We start from the raw sequence: 19,737 nt of genomic DNA on the forward strand, positions 1-19,737 counted from the left end.
ACAGCTAGGAGAAAAGGGGTAAGGAGAGAGAGTAATAGATTGTCAGGTGGCAGAGAGAGGAGGAAGGGCAAAGATTCGAGTTTTTCGATCATGCTGAGAAGGCTAGCTTTTTGTGTTCTGTCGTTAGAGAAAGCAGGAGGGGAGTAGAGAGGAGTAGAGGGCTGCAGGATTTGGGAAGATTGCTTATTATCAGAGGGCAGGCAGTTCGCTTGCAAAGAGGGCGTGATTTAGGTGAGCGGTAAATCAAGCATAATGTATATATCCTATATTATTAATAATTATAATTATTATATAAATAATATTAATTAAAGTAATTAATTATAAAAGAACTTTATAGCTTATTAATTATATAAATATTATGTTTAACGTTCTTTATAATATTATATTCTTAATATCTATATAATTAATAATTATTTAATCTAGAAGAAGAATATTATAAATATTTCTAAAAGAGGCAATATAACAGATACTTCTAAAAGAGGACAACGCCCTTTTCAGAAAGCGCTTATTAATGCCTTACTCAAAACACCCTATTTAAAGCCTACTAGGAGTAGGAGAGAGTACAAGTTCCCTTTATTAAATCGAGATACACAGGATCATCACTAGCAAGCATTTCCCAAGCGAGGACTCTATGTATAGTGTTGAAAAGGTGCTCAGGAGTCAAAATCAAAGAATATTAATACAAGGAGGCTGATTTTGGCTGAAATCGTCAATTCTAACGCCCCTTCGCGTTTAATAAGGTCATACAGAGGCTGTATAGCATGTAACGTACATCTCTGCGTTAAAGGAGCCTGCTTTGAGCAGTATCATAGTCAATAATAACCCAAATAACTGCTTGCTGTTGCTTTCTACTCAATTTTGGTAGTGCCAAGGTATTTTGGCGCTAAAAAGGCACATTTAATCGACGGCGCATGAGATAGAAGATAGCTGGATAAGCAGACGCTGGCTTTGTATTTATCACGCAAGAAACATTCTAAGTACTCTCTTAGTCTCAAAGTACAAATTGTGGTATAGCTCAACCTCTATCTAATCACAGCAACAACTCCATACAGCATGCCGCCTAAAGAAAAACGGACCTTTTATCTATATGAGAGAGGCTACAAGCCTGAAGAATTAGGGCTGGGCCATCTAGTCCTCGAAAACTATGCCTCGCCAACCCACGTACCCCACTGCCGAATCCCTCCTCTAAGGTAAAATAGCCATGCCTGAGACTTTATTTCTAGAGATATTAATAAAAAAATTATAGTAATAGCGAGCTTGCTAACTGGGTTAGTACGTCGCTTTATAGCGGAACATTTAGTAAAAATAAGGGCTTGAGTCTTAAGGGCAACACTGAGTTTGCTGGGCTAGGCAATGTAGGAGGTGGATATGCATTCGAAGAGAGCAAGTGCATCCAGTCCGACAAAGGTTGTAGACTGGAATTAAAAGAGTAACATACCAACGACTTACCTTTTATTGCTACAGGGTATGAATTAAGCTGACTACAGTTATATATTAGTCCCCAACGATTTTTTCAAGAGAAGATACTTTCTAGCGTTGATGTCAAGGAAAAGCTGAGGTTATGGCTTACAGTATCCCGTTCTGAGCACTTCTGGATGCAGATAAAACTGAGAGCGGAACCAAAGATCTGGTGCCTGACCGGTCTTATCGAACTGAACGATGTCACGGTGTTGACCGTCACCAAGACCAACCCTTCCGCCAGCGCGGGTGTCTCCTCAGAGCTGGGGTCCATGATGGGCTTGCCTGTCAGTTGCTCTTTCAACTTCGACAAGAACTACGCCGTCACCTGCAGCTCCAAGACACCCGGAAAGATGGTATGGGCCGCCCAGTACCAGCTCGTCAAGGTGAAACCGGTGGTCAAGGATTCCACGCCAGGATCGCAGACCGCGATCAACTACTTGGACATGTACCCCGACTACACCTACTCCGAGGGCCGGCGGGGGCTGTTCCAAGCAATGAACGACAAAAGGGACCATAAAATGGACGATAAGGAGGAAGGGTTCGAGCTCGAATTAGCAGATGTGGCTAATCAAAAAGGTGGCAAGGTAGAAAGAGCAGTGGATGAGAAGTACTGGAAGGTGTACTACGCTGTAGAAGAAAAAATGAAGAGTGCTTTACAGGCAAATGAAAGGCAGCGCCAGGTGCAGCGTTCGCAAAGTGCAGTACGCAACCAAAACCGTTGTACAACAGTCACAACGCAATCAAGGGTCACTGTACAACGCAATTAACGCAACAGCGACCTCTGTGGTTGTGACAGTAGTACAACCGGATATATATAGCGCTGGCGCTATTATTATTGTGGTTGAGAAATGGTTGGCAGACTATTTTCAGTGTGATTGATAGATGATTAACACACTAAAATTGAGTAGATTTTGTTTATTTTTATCCTAATTATACTCTGTAAGCTTATTAATTAGTTAATATTATAGCTGCGAAGACAGCTAGATATAAGAGTGGCTTCCGGACAAGTGATATAATAGATATAGTAAGTAAAGACAAGTTGCTAGCAAATCTAGCAACTTGATGCCTTTTTAGTGTAACTATAATATAGTCTCTTTACTTTGTATTATTTAGTTATTATATTATGCTAGATTTACTTAATAAGTTGTGAGTTTAATTCTAAGATAAATTAATAAAGACTTCTTAACTAAAATCTTTAAGTTAAAGTAAATTATATTTTATTATACGCCTGTTATACATTATATAGCAAGGCTAACATAGCCTATTAAGATAGTTAATATTGTTACGAATCCTCCCGCGACCTACGCCAAGGACCATATTCCCTGTGGCACTGACCATGGCTCACAGAGCTCATCTCGGACCCAGCTCCCCGCCGCTATTCTAGCTATCACTGACGACAGGTACCCACAGTTGTCTGTACCTGGCCTCAGCGAGATAAGGGGCACGGACATGTATATAGAGCGTTGTGTTCCCACTTTCGTTTCCTTTTCTTCACGCTTCGTCTTGTATATTAGGCCCAACCATAGCTCTCCTGACAAATATAGTAAATGCCTTTTAGCGCCCTTAAAGCATATTAGATTAGTATAACTACTTTCACTATAATATGATTCATAAGCAGCCTGCATATATAAGTAGCCTGCGCACCTTTCTTCTATATTATAATCTCTTGATTATTAGATGTAACTATAACACAATAACATAATAAACTCTTAATCCTAAGAAGTTAATTATACTTAGTATTCTAAAAAGTAATAGTCAAAGTGAGGTTTAAAGGGTTAATTAGGTAGAACAGAAAGTGTAATAAATAATACTAGAATGTCTTTAACTTAGATATAAGCTAATAATATAAGTTGACTACAAAGACTATAAAACTATCTGGGAAATAAGCGTACTTATATAGGCGAAGAGATTCATGCTTATAGCTGCTCACTTATAAGCGCCTGTAAGCGTTACTTATCAGTCCCTCCTTATAAATACCTTGCTCAAGGTTATCTCTGCATAAGCGTGTCCTTTCGCCAAGCCCCTTAGGCTTGGTTAGTTCTAGGGTCTCCTTACATAGGGTCTGTGTAGCCTCTAAGGCCTGTTAGTGCCTAGTGCGTTTACGTACTATAACAAATAAGTTATAAGACATAAAATTAAATACTACTAAACTCTTACTTATCTAGAATAAATACTTATATATAATAGCTAAGGCTTATAATTTATAATTATATTAATTTTTATTTAAAGAGCTTTTTTCTTATATATAAGGCGTATTTATAATACTATAATAAAACTAGTAATAATATATATAGTAGCTATCTAATATCTCTTTAATAAGCTATATAGTATAAAGACGAATACTACTAAACTCTTACTTATCTAGAATAAATACTTATATATAATAGCTAAGGCTTATAAAGTCATGTCTATCCTAGTTCTTAAAGTAAAGACTTACTCCTTACCTCTTTTATTATTATCTAATAATATTTAAATAGATTCTTATTACAGACTTATAATTATAAGTATAAGGTAACTTATCTACAAAAGCTATCTTTAGATTATTAAGAAGCTTGACTTATAACAGAGACGCCCTTATTACACTATTATAATACTAGGTACTAGAAAGTATAGCTGGCATAAATAACGCCTTCTTAAGCTTAATATAAAGACAAAGCTAAACTAAGCTTTAGAACACTTCTTACTATAGGAAAAACTCTTATAAGAAGCAGTTATGCTGCTTACAAAAGTATAATAATAATGCTAGTCTTATTACTAAATAGTTAAAGCGTCTTAGTTAAAGAACTAGTAATTATTATAAAGTACTTATTTAGTAATACTCTAGTAAGCCTTAAGCCTTATATAAAGTAAGAAAATTAGTAAGTAGAAATTAAGAATATATTAAGACCTAGCTAAGGCATAAAGCTTTCTTACTATATAGTTAAAAACTAAAAAAATAGACTTTATAGACTTCCTCTTTAAATAGAATATTCTAGACATCCCCTTACTATTCTGCAGGTGCGGTTAAAGAAGACAGACTGCCTAACACATAGTTATAGACTGCCCACTGCTCTCAGACAGACACAAGATGCTTGCCACTGCCAGTACAACAGATTACCGCTGTCTCCTTAACGATCTAAAGGCCCTCATATAACTCTTTTTATCTGTTGAAGTACCGCCTTGCAGGAGGATACTGTTCAACTGTTATGGTCCTGTCCTTGCCTCTTGTCTATCTAGATCTGGCGGTGCTGCCTTTTAAGTACATGGGTGAGCTTATTGATCAGGGGCAATAAGCGTGCGAGTAGGTTATAAGGAGTTCTTTTTTACACTGTGGCACATCCTGCAGTAGTAGCCAGCACCGTTGCATTTGAGAGCATTCGCTGGTGCTACAATCCTTTTTTGCAAGCCCTTCCTCCTAGCGACGTCCTTGCTAGCGCTGTGATGTGATTGAGTGGTGTCCATCTGTTGGTCATTGCTAGTAGTACGTAGTTCTAGCTTGACGCGCCACCCTTGGCTGAACCCCCCCTGCCGTGAGCCTATTCGCTTCCCACTGCTGTGTCCAGGTTCTACAATCTAGATCGAGAAGCCCATCGGCATGGCGCTAGGCCGCTTTGGGAAGTTGGCTGTACATGTACAGCCAATTTCCCCGGCGCTAGCCACAGGCTAGTAGTGCACCTGCGCCTGCCACTCGTATGCTCAACCCACGGCCGTATTAGCCGTAGGTATCTATCTAATAAACTTACCACCAAGCTTAATCAATTAGCTACAAAGTGCTATAAGCTTAAAAATGTGGGCCGCAGGAATCATCTTTTTGATTAGATAAAGTTCCGCTTTCCTGCCTCCTTGAGTTTACGGCGTAAAATAAGCAGTGCTTTAGGGTGCTAAGGCTGCAGAATTGTCGTGCGCCTGCCGTGCGCCTGCGGTGCAGGTGGCATACGCCAAGGATAGGAGCAATTGACGTACTTAGTACTACAAAAGGCGCCAAATGCACATAGATAGAATCTACACACTCTTTTACACATCCAGAACTTGGTTTTTTTGCTTTTTTGCGTCTTTTCTACGCCCATTTGTGTTAGGCCTTGGTCGTCTAACAAGAATCTTGCCAAGCTGTACCCCATGAAAGTCAGAATACGCACACAGACAGAGAGTGCGTATAGAATAATCTTCTATTCTTCTATTCTTCTACCCCTTTTCTTATTTAAAAAAGTTACATCTAGTATCATGTAAGCAGATTTCATAATTAACATGCGATTTCTCAATACCTCCAGTCCAGTCCTTAAGCACACCTCAGACGCCGCCGCATCAGCTATACTATCTAGCTATATTCCCGTCACTAAAGTAACAGACCTACACCACCAAAGGCTCTTCCACCAATTCTCAGCCATGCAACAGAAGCGTAGTCTCGCCGTTCGGTGTCATTCCTTGAATTTCACCTCTCTGACGCCTCGCAATCCACAGGAGCACTGCTTGGACAATCGCAAACACAGCGTTATCGACGGCTGCCCAACCAACCAGCTGATACCAGGTGACGCAACTCCGCAGTGGTGACATATTCCAGAACTCTGAGGTATCGTCATTCTCAGTGGCCAATAAAGCGCCACAACAGCGAAAACCACAGCCTGGATGGCTAACCCCATGATACTCAGCGCTCCCAGCGACGGCCGAGAGCGAGTTTCTCGTGCCTGTTCAAACAACGAGGCGAAGCCGATGACGGTGACAATCGGGTTGATAAACATGGTGTGCACACCAGAGAAGGTCGCGGAGAACCACCGACGGTCGTGTTCCGAGGAGTCGCCGGGGGCAGGGAGAAATGATTCGAAAACAACAGGAGCGAGGGAGATGAGCAGAAAGGAGATATAGACAGCCAAAACGGTGCGTTTCGGACCGGGGCGCTCTGGTGGGTAGCAGAGACACAGGATGAAACTTCAGGTTGTTAGAAATGGTTAGTGTTCCGTCCTTCAGGTATGGGCTGAGGACGGTTCAGTCACAAGACCTTTAAAGATGTGAACTTACAGTGCTGAGTGGCATATCCAAACAACGCCGAGTTGCCATAAGTTGAGCCAATCACCCACCGTTGGCGTGCTACCCACGATAGTGTCTGATACCTCGACATTGTCCACAATGTAATGTAGGCCAAGGGCACATTGCTCCGTGGCGGCGATGAGGTTGAACAAGACGTAGCTGAGGGAGATTCCAGAGCAATCCCTTCTCCACAGAATGTGATGGTATTGGGGAATGAAGGAGACAAGGCTCAGGAAGAGGAGGATGCTGCCGAGGGTTAGCGTGAGCCGAACTTGGGTGACCGCCAATGCTGCATTTGAGCAAGTGACACTAACGCTCCGATCAAGATGGTTGTGACACTCATTATGTAAGCGCAAGTGCAAGCTGGAGATGATAGAATGTTAGTAGTCTGGAGGGGAGTGGTTGAAAGCTCCCCAACCCTAATCTCTGTCCGTAGAATTCGTTTTATGTTTGCCGAAAGATTGTGGCTTTGACAGCGGTTAGAAACATGAAATTTGATTCCTTTGGATTGTTCGAGGTTCAGCAGGTTGTATTTGCATGGATTCATGGATGTCAGCAAAGATCGCTCTTCATCGCAAGAGTTGGAGGGCTTTCTCTCTGCTGAAACTATGATTTTCATAAAGGCAAAAGGAGGCAATGCAAGGATGAATACTCTCAATGATTCTGTATTGATTACGAAACACATGGACCACGTCTATTCAGAGATTGGTAAGTCACGAGCTGTCCAATTACACTTGGGTCACTTGACTGACCTTCCGCTCAAAGAGCAGGGCACCATAAACATATATCTCTCAATCTCTCAAGCCCTGAATTTGGTCCTGTTCCATTTCCGACTACGGACCACGGAGTTGTTTTGGGCAACGGCGCGACATGCTAGCATTACGTGCGCGGCGACGCTCTTTCGAATGACTGCATTAGCATTCATCTCAAGATGAGCAGTGACCCAGCAGCTGCAGAACCGGTATCATGCCTTGAACAGACATAAGCCACAGATACCTGCAACAGTGATGTACATCAGGGTCAATCGTTATGCCCACGTCGATTCACATCTCTCAAAGCCAATCTGAGCCGGTCTTGTGCTCTTTCTCTAGCGGCTAATATTTCGCTAGGCGTGTAAGGCTTCTCACCAGCAGCATCTTACCTCCTCCACCTATTTCTTAGTAGCGGCATTACGGTCCAGTATGAAATTTCAAGAGTACAGGTCGCACGGAATAACACTACGTTTATGGACCCTAGGGCTTTTTAGGAAGCGCCGTTACTACTTAAGTAGCCAGGTGTTGACCTTCTGAGAGGGCTTATTGGCCGCGTTTAATATGTGTAATCCCTGCGTTTCTGCTGCTTCTAATTGGTCAATTTCCGACGCAATTTCGCTTCTAATTTCGCTGTACGGTACAGCCAATTGTACATAGATCTACGCTCTCTACCCCCGTAGCTATCAATCAACTTGCTTCTCGACGCACTCTGCACAGCAGGTTGACACCAGGCTATCGAAGTGATTTAGGCGGGGCCTACATTATCAGATCACTTAATCCCCCAGTAGAGCATGCAGTGAAACCATCTAGTTAGGACGTCTATGAGTTATGTCGAAGATGATAGCGTACGATAGTCAAATCGTGGTTGTCCTGCTGCCCTAATAAGGTCCCTGGTCTGCAGTAGTTACGTCTCTAGTTACGGCTTTGAATGGCTTTGAATGGTTTTTTCATGCTACCCTTTCTTAAGACGGGTATATACGAATGACAGGATATGGCTGTAAGGTACTTGCATTGCAGCTGGGGAGACTTTCCACACGAAATGTCATCACACACAAAGTTAGTTACAGAGAATCGGTATGAAATGGGAAGCGCTAAATACGACATGGGCACCGATAGAAACCAAGAGAACAATGTGGCCTGTGAATCTGTTGGCTGTTATTTCACATCACTTGAACCATCGGTCGATCGACTCGATCCCTGCCAAAGCTGGCGCTAATTAGAGTCTTATCCAGACTAAAAGTATGTTGTAACCTGCACACTTACTAAGTACATACCTGACCGGGAAGAATCGAGCATGTCTGAATTTGTTCAAATTGCTGCGTTGTCATAAGCCCTGCAGTTTCAGCACATCCACATGTGTCTTCGTCTAAGATCCCTAACCTCTTCAGCGCAAGTACGGGCAGGCTGCAGACCACAGGCAGTCGCTGATGATTGGTTCTGCAACTTTGACTGCCGTACAAAGTCCAAGCTTCCCTGAAGATGCCAGACACCCTCATGCAGACAATTACACCAAAGACTACTGATATATGATCCGCAGAGCCGAGCTGCTCAACGGCGAGAGCCAATCATAAAAGCCGCAAATATGCCTTCCCGGCAAGAGTATTTGCCATTGTGCCAGTACGAATCCGAAGTGTCAGGATAGCCTTTCCTCCTACCACTCGGGTAGCCGTTAGTTAAGATCATTCGTCATGTGCGACGATACTGCAAATGCTTTCGTGCATAGCAGCTCTTGAAGCAGCTTATCAGCTGCTTCAGCTATTTGTAACCAGGTACAACGCTCAGGCACCCAAAGATTCCTTATTTTGTCCTTCTCGGTGAGCAGTGCAAAGTATTCGTACCCTTCGAGAGACTCTATGCAATCAGGGCGACTCTCTACAGCTCGTCCGTGCGTTTGAAGCAAGGAAGGCATAATAAGACATAAATGTACGTACATCTTGACATGAGCCCCTTGTAAACATGACGTCTTCGCCGCCTGTCTTCTGACGATCGATCTGCGCCAACGCAATTCCAGAACTCCACTTCCTTGTGGCAGGCGAATTACTCAAGATAAATTTCGGGGGAACGATGTTTATCCGAGTCCCAAGTTTTTCCACGAGCGGGTCCGAGCTGTTCGGATGGAAGCTCGAAGCGATCGTGGCCTGCTCTGAGCTTGAGTCGCCAGTAGAGTAGCCTATATAAGACTGCTACCAGCGGCCCCAGCTTCGAGCTCGAAGCTCAGTGTTTGTTCCAAAAGGTCTTCTGTTTCGTTCCCCTAAGACTAATCCGGCCTTCAGCTACGTACAGAAGTCGAAAATGGGGAAACTAATAATCACGGAGCTAGCCCTGGTACTTCTCATCTCTATTGGACTCGCAAATCGTCTGCAAGTTGACCTTGATATTCATCTTGGTGATGGTGATACTGTGGGAATTGACGAGAATTCGGGAGCCACTTCCATCCCCGAAGTGGCAGACCTTCCGACTGTGAACCTGCACTATGAGCGCCACAAGGCATCGCCTCCCATCAGGGTAAGAATTGATAAGATCATTACATGCTGGTTGAACCACTCATCATATCTAGTACGGTCAAAACTTTTACAATTTTAGCAACATCCCGTACGCTCAACAGCCAGTCAAAAAGCTTCGCTTCAAAAAAGCTGAACCACTCGAAGGGGTTGATGGCGAACTTCCAGAGAACGACGGCCAGAACACAGTTGTGTGTCCTCAGGAACAAGTCGGTTGGCTCCCATTCGCACAGGAATTTTTAGCAGACTACTTGGAAAGGAACAACGAGCTTGCCGAGAAATGGAGCCATCCGATCACTGCAGAGAATAATTACACTTGGTCCGACGAGCTTCCTCCAGTTCCGAACATGAGCGAAAGCTGTCTGACTCTTGATGTGATGGTTCCGAAACGAGTCTACAATAAACTTGAAAGCGGCGATGACATCCAACCCGGTAGGCTATAGAGCCGTGCTGTATGAACTGTTCAGTCCACTAAACTGTTCTTTAGTTCCGGTCCTAGTCTGGTTTTTTTGGCGGAGGATATATCTTTGGATCTAAACATCTTTTTGGAAGCCCGGCAGGATTATTTCATGAATCAAGATCGGCAGACAATGAGTCGGACTTTATTTTTGTATGTATAGTGCAGAAAGTTGTGGCCCGCTCATGCCCGTCTAACACTCTACTTCCAAGGTCTCGGTCAATTACCGACTCGGCGCCTTTGGCTTCTTAGCGGGCAAGAGCTTCGAAGACGCAGGCGGCTTTGAGAATGCCGGTTTTTCTGATCAAGTTGTTGCTCTGGACTGGGTCCAAAAGAATATTGGCCGTTTTGGCGGTGATCCTGGAGAGGTCACTGTAATGGGACAGTCTGCTGGTGCGAGTTCTATCTTGCACCACCTCGTTTCATATGGTGGGGACGAGAGTCCGCCTGGCTCTTCCAGCCCAGCCTTCAAGCGGGCTATCCTACAGAGTCCCCCATTCTTCCCGAATGTGAAGCGCTCTCAGATGGAAGACACTTACCAAAGCTTCCTCAGGGAAGCAAATGTGAAAGACTTTCAAGAACTTCAAAACGCGAGATCGGAAGACTTGATCCGAGCCAACAGGAAAACTACGTTTGAGTCCCCATACGGCCGGTTCAACTATGGAGCTGTGAAAGATGACAGCTTTGTGGCGGCGCCCCCTGCCTTGCTCCTGAAATATGGTCATTTTTGGTCTGCAAAGGATGTTATGGTCTCATATAACCGTGCCGAAGGGTTGCTCTTTACGCCGCCTTGGCTTCAGACCCAAGATACGCTCCGGAAACATGTCCGAGAAGCATATCCAGGGTTCCCTACACCGGAACTTGATTACGCTATGGAGCTTTATCCTATTGACAAAGAGGCAGCAGCGAAGCAACAGGTTGGGAACGCTTCATGGCTGATAGGCGACCTTGGCGTTGACTGTAATGCATATGCCGTTCGAAATGCATATCCTGGTGCTTTTGAATACCACTTCAACCTGTGGCCAGGTCTCCATGGCCGAGATACCAACTATACTGTAAGCGTTTACGCTCTCATCTCTGCATGCCATTATCATCATATCCATGTCTCCTTTTGACAGCACTTCTCCCTGCATCGCTGTTTGCCGTGTTGATACTTTTCTGGCCGTGGATAACGCTGACCGTCTACGCCTACCAGTTTGGCCCCCAAGACAAGCTCAATGTGAACCAAGCTCAAGGAGCACGAATGCGCCGCTACATCACATCCTTCGTCAAACATGGAGATCCGTCCGTAGCGATATTGAAGGCCGATCCGAGCTTTCATCCCTGGCGTAATGAAAAACAAGCCATGACGTTCGGCGAAGGAAAACCACTCTTCCTCCTCGACGACTTTTACGGCATGCGATCAGATACCCTCAACGCCACGAGATGCGACTTCTGGGGTTATGCTCCGTACTGGGCAGGCCCGGATGATGTGTACAGGAAAGGCATCGTCCAGCAACAGGACGGGGAATGGCATCAAGGATTGTGATGAAAATGGGCAAAAGTTGGTTGCCAAACGAAATAGGGCTTAATTGGAGCCGGAGGGGTTTCACGACAAACGGTGCGCCACCCATCGTTTCAAGAGGAAAGGGCAGTATTGCATCCGAGAGTTTGCCTATGCTAGGAGACGGGAGCTTCTCTCCACACCAACTGTAGCCATTCCTTAGTACCTCTACCTGAAATGCACGAAATTTGACAGGGATATACCACTACTGACAGCTCCTGAGTTGAACAAGCTTTGAGAATTGTAAAAGAAGCTTAACGTTCTACCAAACGACCTGGATTAGACTAACTCTATCTTCTGCCCGGCCTTCGCCGGACCTGGAACCACCTTTCAAACGCTGACTCCCCTTTACTCTTCAGCAAAGGGATCTGCTAGCTCCAAGTAATCCTGATCCCATCGGAAAGGGGCCCACTCTTGTCGAGGGGACGGGGGTGATCTCAAGAGCAGATCCAGATTCGGGGATGAGGGGGGGATACTTCTCGAGCAGCATGTCTCTCACGCCTTCTTTGCTAGTCGAGGCAGTGGTTGGCATCTTCGTCGTGGTGGTGGTCTCTTGTGGCTTGGTGTTCTTGGTGTTGGAGGACATTTTTGAGGGGTTGCAGAGGTGGATGAGATCTATGGAGGGGGTTGGTAATTGACATGTTTTTGAGTGTGGCGGGAGGGAGAACAGAGGAGGCAGTGCAGGCAATCAAGACAAAGGAATAATAACAAAGGGGAATATAATAGCACTTTGTAGCTTTATTGATTGTTCGCCAGGGGTGGTAAGATGGTAGGAAATTGCGCAACCTCGGAACAAATGAAATAAAGCCATTGTGTATCAAAGGCCTTTGTTCCCAGTATATTTGCAGATGCCCTTTTTCTTTCTGACAGACCGAGAGGTTTTGAATGAGTGGACAGAGGGAACATTAGGAACATGGATGTTGGATTCTGCACAGTGGCATTGTACGGTTCCTGGATAGGTAATAGCTAAAGTGAGTCTGCGCGAAGCACACTTGTTGGCAGAATGCACAGAAGCGGTAAATTGTAGTAGTACAGCAAAATGACGAGGAAGAGATGATGGGAATACTGGGAATTATCTCTGCGCTATGCAAGGAAGTATATATCTTGGTACATACGGAAACGGTAACCTCAGTCCTTTCCAGCCCTCTGATAGTGAATTTCCTCTACCGGGAGCTTTCTTCTATCTATTCCAAATCTTTGGGTTGCGGATTGAACACCTTAGCAGGGACCCGAATGAGGGAGGTCACGTTAGACACCAGAGATATATTGGACACCTTTCGTGCCATCAAAGGCGACTATCGTTTATGACTGGAACGTGTCTGTGAACATTAGCCCAAGTTGGTGCTCCACAAACATGATGGCCCAAATTTGGCTTCCAAGCCTCACTGCCAATGTCATCGAGGATCCGCAGCACCTCATAGCTTCAATGATGTTGTCGCTGACATTAATTGAGTGATGAGATGTTCAGTGTGTTGAAGATACGCTTGCACTCCGATGACATAGCAGCTAGACGAAGGATGAAAGCCGCTCGAGCTCATGAAAGAAAAGTCACGTGGCGACGTCTCCACAGATGCGGTATAGCGCTGGTAGGGTTCGTATCATGCTCCTTGTATTCATTGAAATAAGTTCGACAGGCCCTAGTGATAGTAAGGAGGGTTATAGGCAAAACCCCTTTCTTGGCTGTATACTGACGACTTCACCTTGCTCTTGCAAGAACTCACCGTCAATCCAGTTATGGATATAGCATTCCCCAATAAAGATGTAATGATCTTGACGCTTGCTAAGGAGAACAGCAACCGAGCAGTCATGAAGAAGGAATATTCTGTCTTCAACCTGTGCCTTTTCAGATACGAGGCCCGTCCTTACCACTGAAGCATCACCCAACGTCGTTACCCATCGCCTGTTCCAAGTTATAGCTTCTACCTGTTTCAGGAACTCAACCACACAAGAGTTGTTGCAGTTGTTGATTAGCTGTGATATATCGATATGAGATTCGCGACTAAGCTGGAGGCTCCGTTCGCAAGCCTGGCGATACCATGTTGGAGGGCTATGACCTTGAGGACATCGATTTCCAACCAATATACGCCAAAATGATTCTGGAAAGAATTTCGAGATCGGTTTGCAGTCCTCTGGACACAAGGTTTCATTTTCCATTTCAGCTTCGATCGACATATCCTTCCGTGAAATAGGCACAAGTCCACGTGTTGCACAAGCACCGAGTTCAGCTACCATATCAACTTCCATGCTCTAACGATGAGATATGGAGGCGAGAGCCATCTTAACCTTTCTCGACAGAATTTTCTCATCTCCTGAGCCTTCTTACTTCCTGCAGCCCGATATTGTGGTTTCCCAACGGCCCCAATGAGGCTCTCCGCCTGTTGGCGACCATTGACAGACTCTAAGTTTGTCTTAGCCGGGTCTCGGAGCAGTTGCACCCATGTAGGCACATCGGGTACATTGTCTTGAGGAGAAATCTTGGCCCAAGGTCTGCAAATAATATCTAACGATCCAGTGTTGAAAATTGTCAGATAGACAACATCTCGGCAAACATCCGAGAAGTCTTTTGAATAGTCTATAGGCAACGAATCACTATAGTCGTTGGCGTGATACAACGTATCCTTTGCCAATGAATCTAACGCGTACAGGATGTCACGGGTATCCGAGCTATAGAAGTCCGGCAAGATCGCAAGTAATTCCTCAGGCTGAGCATATAGTTCAGGATATTCCTTTTAGCATCCCAAGTGAACAGGCTGTTTGTGGCATATACCAAGCTTTGAGCTGCTCCAGCATGGAGATGCGCCCATTTAAGGGACATCGTCTCAGATTCCGTACGTGAGATGGAATGCTTGAATATCTCATTCCTGTACTTCTCAAAGAATTTCACTGCGTCGGCCAACTTTGACCATGGCACGCATCTGGTACCGCAAACTGTGGTTGCCGATCTTGCAACCCCTAACTCTTGAATTATCCATCTCCGACTGAGTAGGGCCTGCTGGTCAGTGACAAGAGGACATTCCACGAATCAAAACTAGCAGGGTCCTTAACAAGATTTTCGAGGTCCAGAATATTCGAGACTTTATCGACAAACACCATGGCTTGATCACTATCATCGGTTTGCGGTCCGAGCCAGACGCATACTCTTGTTGCCCTGCTGTAAACAAAATGCATATTTCTGACTTGAGCGTTTCGTTCGGTCACGTCGGACTGGGTGATGCAGATTGCATCGAACCACAAAATTCTCATCTTATCACCGTATCGTAAATGCCTCAATGCGGATTAAAGATTTTCAGTCACATCAAGTCTCGTACTAGTTGTCACGATCTTGTAGATCGGACTTGGGCCGCGGACCTTACAAGCTCGCCTGCGTCGCTGAATGCTAATAGGCCGTTCTCAGTCGTAGTTCCCCAGGCGTATGATAAGGCCTCATATTGAAGACCTGGCGGCGGTGATTGCGAATCCACATGTACTAGCTCGCATTTGATAGCTGCGGTGAAATCATAGGCAGGGTGTAGGATCAGGAGGCGAGTTGTGTTAGCTCCATAAAGTGGCGTGTATGTAAATTGAGGAGTTGATATTCCAAGAAGAAATTTTGGCCTTGCCACGAGGCAACTGAATTTGGTGACATTCCGGTTGGTTTGTCCCTTTCTCATTGTCTCAAACCAGTATCAATACAAGAATGTGATCGCTTGTAGACTGTCATACTTGAGATTTGGTTTTCGAAGACAGATAGAAGATGCGTTGTAAGGCGCCAAGCTGTATTAATTGATCAAACCATAGCGCGAGGTCAAACGACCGCTTAAAGACATCCACTTGCCTACGGGGAAAGGGAGCTGAAGGAAAGAAAGCAGCAACATAAGGATCAAAAATTTCGACGAAGCACCAATCTCCATTCACACCGGAAAGCAATCACAAGTAACTTACAGTCAAGAGTTGTGGGCCGCCTTGATATCGAGATGCAAGCTTAGTCGCGAGCTTTGGAATGATTAGTGTTATGGCTTGACCAATTCAGCCTACCTCGTATCCCTCCGCCTAAGCATTGAGTGGGGTCGTGGGTGAGGTAACAGAAAACGTGGCAATTCTGATAGGTCCTTTACAAAATCAGTGAAGCATTTTACATGATGTATCGCAGCAGCACCGACATCTTGTTTTTTTTTGTTGGCCCAGACGCAGCTCTTTCCCACTGTGCCAAATGTTGAATGAGGGTGTTACGGCCATTTTATTTGGAGTAGGTTAATCGTCATCTACTACGTAGAAGTATGTTGATACGAGTCGGATAGATTTCCCCGCTAGTAAGATAACGATTAAAGACCCTTTATTTTTCAGCCTTATTCCGTACTAGTAGTAAGGTGTATCGCGCCAAGCCCTCCTTGGCCTTGCGTCACTGTACTTGAGCTCTGCTTGCTATTCACTTCCAGGCCGCAGCTGACTGTGTACAAAGACATGCTGTTGCAGGATGCACTGAGACGACACATTATCTTTTCCTTCCAGGTCTCCTCTACACCTAGCTCGATACTCTCACAGTCTTAGATCAGTGATACCTGAATTACAAGGATCATCACAATGTTTATGCTCCGGAATGGTGGGTCTTCTCGCATCGTACTAGAACGGTGTGGTTGCACTATAGCTAATAGTGCAAAGTCAGCAAATATCTCTTCGGCGACACATCAAAGGAGGCCGTAATCGAGATCTCACAAGGCCAACTCTACGTTGTCAGACCACTATCACCGAAAGGCTATTCGGAGCTCATCTTCAAAGACGCTGCTGCCAGCATTCGACGCACAGGTCAAGATTTTCAGTATCAACTTGTGGTTCAGAGAGCCTACGAGGAGGGAGAAGAAGAGTTGGCAGACGAGGACGACGAGGACAGCGCAGCTGACAGACTAAGCGGTGACAAGGACGAGAAGATATTTCTCCTGGACCAGAGTCTTCATTTCCGGTCTGAGGTGCGTGAGGAAGGCGAGAAGGTACTTGCTTGGAGAGACCTTAGTGGAGACATTGGTGACCTCTACGAATTTGTGTGCGATTCTTCGGTGCCAGCAGATAAGGTTGCAACATTCGAACTGGCAGCCATTGAATGTCAATACGAGCGCAAGTACCGCAAAAGCGCACAGTCTGCAAGAGAAGAGGAGTTCAGGGAATTCTCATTTGCTGAGGAAGACGCAATACCGAACGCTAGCCCTACTACCAAAGACACTAATTTCGGTCCCACGTCTGCCGACTCTGCTGCACACATGGCCAAGGAGGTCAAATCGTCGAAAAAGAAGGTTGCAAACGTTTCAGCGCCTCGAGGAGCAGCGGCGACCGTGGCTCCTGCCTCTAGACCTGCTCAGTTAGGGGAAATCTTGGCAGAAGAGAATGCGGAGCTGCACCTATTCGATTTCGAAAGCGGCACATTCATTCTTCAAGACAGCTCTGTCACAGCTGCTGTTGTGGAAACCGGCCGATGGCAATACTGGCTGCAAATAAGAGGGAGCAAGAGAGACTGGTTGGGACAAGAGGTGATTGCAGACATCAACCCAGTCTTCAATTACGAATATCTTTCATTTATCTTCAATCATTATGGCCTGGATGGCGCAGCATACTCCTGGTTGTTGCGCTTTAAGGACCAAGAACGACTCGAAAAATTCCAGGAAGGCTTAATGCAGGCACTGTGGGAGCAGCTGAACGAGATGAAGTGGACCAAGATCAAGGACCAAGAAAGAGACTATGTGACGGAAGCATTCAACGATCTGACCATGGATGAGGCTCACCATGAGGACGAAGAAGATGAGCAGGAGGAAGAGGCTGTTGAAGATGAGGACGATGGCCAGAGGAGTGAAAACTACGACACTGACGAATCGGAAGACGATGTGGACGTGCATCCTGATGACGGAAATGTGAATTCCCAACTTGCTGTTGGGTATAAGCACGATAGGTCGTTCGTCGTCAGAGGCTCCAAGATTGGCGTCTTCAAACATACACCCAACAATAATCTGGAGTTCTCAACAAATATCTCGAAGGTTGAAACCCCAAAAGGCAGATTGTTCAGCCCCAAGAAAGTCATGCTACACGCAGAGGACTCAAACATGGTCTTACAGGATGAAGCCAACCCAAACTCACTTTATCGCATGGATTTAGAATATGGGAAAGTCGTCGATGAGTGGAAAATACACGACGACATACCAGTCAATACCTTTGCTCCTGAAACCAAATTCGCGCAGATGTCCGCCGCTCAACCATTCCTCGGACTTTCGCGCAATGCCCTGTACCGGATCGACCCACGTGTCACCGGCAACAAGCTTGTGGAAACTGATCTCAAACAATACGCCTCCAAAAACGACTTCTCCGCAGCCGCCACAACCGAAAAGGGCTACATTGCTGTGGCCTCCAACAAAGGTGACATCCGGCTGTTTGATAGGCTTGGCATCAATGCTAAAACCCATATTCCTGCTCTCGGCGAACCTATTATAGGCGTAGATACCAGTGCTGACGGCCGCTGGATCCTCGCTACATGCCGCACCTACCTTCTGTTAATCGATGCGCTTCAAAAGGATGGCAAGAACGAAGGCAAACTCGGCTTCGAGAAGAGCTTTGCCAAGGAATCAAAACCTCAACCACGACGTCTTGGCCTCCAACCGAGCCATGTAGCTCAATTTCAGCATGAGACCAAAACTCCCATCTCCTTCACGCCTGCCAAATTCAATACCGGCCTTGATGCGAGCGAAACGAGCATCATCACCGCCACTGGACCCTTCATCATAACATGGAATCTGAAGAAAGTCCTAGCGGGACGAAAAGATCCGTATACCATCAAGCGTTACGCCGAAGAGGTCAAGGCCGATAATTTCAAGTACGGCAGCGATAAGAACGTGATAGTGGCGTTGCCGAACGAGGTGAACATGGTGGCGAAGCAGACTTTCAAGAAGCCAACACGAGAGAGTATTGCTGGCCCAGGAGCTCTAAGTACGCCGCGGAGGAGTGCTGGAGCAAGGGTTTCTGGGCTAAGGAAGAGCGAGATCGTGAATAGTCCGTATTGAGGGATGAGAGCAACTTTCCGTCTGTTTTTGCTTGTGCGAGGACATTCGTTGGGCTCGAGCTGCGGTCATGGCTTCTCAGGTAGTGGACTGGCAAATGTGGAGACAAGTTGAAAGGAAAGAGCTGTCAGGCGATAAAGGACTTCATGGTTATGGATACTCACACCACTTGACTTCATTTTCGATTGCGGATACGAATCGCGGATACCCTACCCTTATTAATGGCGTGGCATAGTTACGCTGCTTTCACAATTGGCTGTTGGTGTCCTGAGTTTGGGAATGTAATCGAGCAGTTCAAGCTACCACGGGAGAACATTCGTCCGCCCGAGGGTAGACCTCACGCGGGTGGAATGGATGATAAGCTCTACGTACTCTATCACGCAATACTCGCTATGTCTGGTACCAACCGACTCCCAGCAGAAAAGGCCTTAACACCAGCGCTCCCAGATTCTAGTAGCAATGTCTGATCTAGACAGCCCTTCTGTTCCATGGCAGGACGACCCGATGGGGCTGCTTACTACGTACTACGTACTAGTCCGAAGCACGTGGCAGTTTAAGTGTGGACTGCATGTTTTAAACCAAGACCCTCGGCTGCGTCAAAAGTCAAACGACAAGTTGTCTCTGATAACATTGGATACTCTCAGGCACGATACGAGCTTGGGCCATGACTTCACGATCTGTAGGATTCTCGCCAAGAGACCGATGAGGGAAAAAAATCTCCGAGCGACCGATCGCCTCGATTGGCCCGATGTCAAAGTCTCCCGAAGATCGTGTAAAAACGTCCTCCAGATCGAGCTCTATCTTCACCAACCATGGATTCTAAGAGTCGTTCTGGCCACGGTCTAGAAGTAATGGAGCTCCAAAGGAGATCACGATCAATACCTTGCCATCAATTTCTGTCTGATGTCTCATCGGACGATGCTGTGCATGATTACTACTCCCTTCCCTTGCACTCCACGCTCCATCATAGTAGAAGCAGGTCGATTAGCCAGCATTTGACGACTGAGCC

The 19,737-nt window shown here is 45.7% G+C and overlaps 5 protein-coding genes across 5 annotated transcripts; 3 read left to right on the forward strand and 2 right to left on the reverse strand.

Annotated features, from left to right (window-relative positions):
* Window positions 1-1,595: 1,595 nt before the first annotated feature.
* Window positions 1,596-2,228, forward strand: EPUS_03089 (uncharacterized protein; the record flags this gene model as incomplete). Its single annotated transcript, XM_007802839.1, has 1 exon — window positions 1,596-2,228. The coding sequence occupies one exon, from the start codon at window positions 1,596-1,598 to the stop codon at window positions 2,226-2,228; it is 633 nt and encodes a 210-aa protein (XP_007801030.1).
* Window positions 2,229-5,855: 3,627 nt separating this feature from the next.
* Window positions 5,856-6,805, reverse strand: EPUS_03090 (uncharacterized protein; the record flags this gene model as incomplete). Its single annotated transcript, XM_007802840.1, has 3 exons — window positions 5,856-6,363; window positions 6,454-6,708; window positions 6,777-6,805. The coding sequence occupies 3 exons, from the start codon at window positions 6,803-6,805 to the stop codon at window positions 5,856-5,858; spliced, it is 792 nt and encodes a 263-aa protein (XP_007801031.1).
* Window positions 6,806-9,506: 2,701 nt separating this feature from the next.
* Window positions 9,507-11,700, forward strand: EPUS_03091 (uncharacterized protein; the record flags this gene model as incomplete). The annotated part of the gene is made up of 5 exons (XM_007802841.1): window positions 9,507-9,719; window positions 9,772-10,147; window positions 10,303-10,325; window positions 10,385-11,227; window positions 11,368-11,700. 5 exons carry the CDS (start codon window positions 9,507-9,509, stop codon window positions 11,698-11,700), a joined length of 1,788 nt encoding a protein of 595 aa, XP_007801032.1.
* A 370-nt stretch (window positions 11,701-12,070) lies between these two features.
* Window positions 12,071-12,301, reverse strand: EPUS_03092 (uncharacterized protein; the record flags this gene model as incomplete). Its single annotated transcript, XM_007802842.1, has 1 exon — window positions 12,071-12,301. The coding sequence occupies one exon, from the start codon at window positions 12,299-12,301 to the stop codon at window positions 12,071-12,073; it is 231 nt and encodes a 76-aa protein (XP_007801033.1).
* A 3,974-nt stretch (window positions 12,302-16,275) lies between these two features.
* EPUS_03093 (uncharacterized protein) lies at window positions 16,276-18,731 on the forward strand (the record flags this gene model as incomplete). Its single annotated transcript, XM_007802843.1, has 2 exons — window positions 16,276-16,294; window positions 16,354-18,731. The coding sequence occupies 2 exons, from the start codon at window positions 16,276-16,278 to the stop codon at window positions 18,729-18,731; spliced, it is 2,397 nt and encodes a 798-aa protein (XP_007801034.1).
* Window positions 18,732-19,737: the final 1,006 nt, after the last annotated feature.

The sequence above is a fragment of the Endocarpon pusillum genome (genome assembly GCF_000464535.1).
Source record: "Endocarpon pusillum Z07020 unplaced genomic scaffold scaffold1818, whole genome shotgun sequence".
NCBI classification, from domain to species: domain Eukaryota; kingdom Fungi; phylum Ascomycota; class Eurotiomycetes; order Verrucariales; family Verrucariaceae; genus Endocarpon; species Endocarpon pusillum.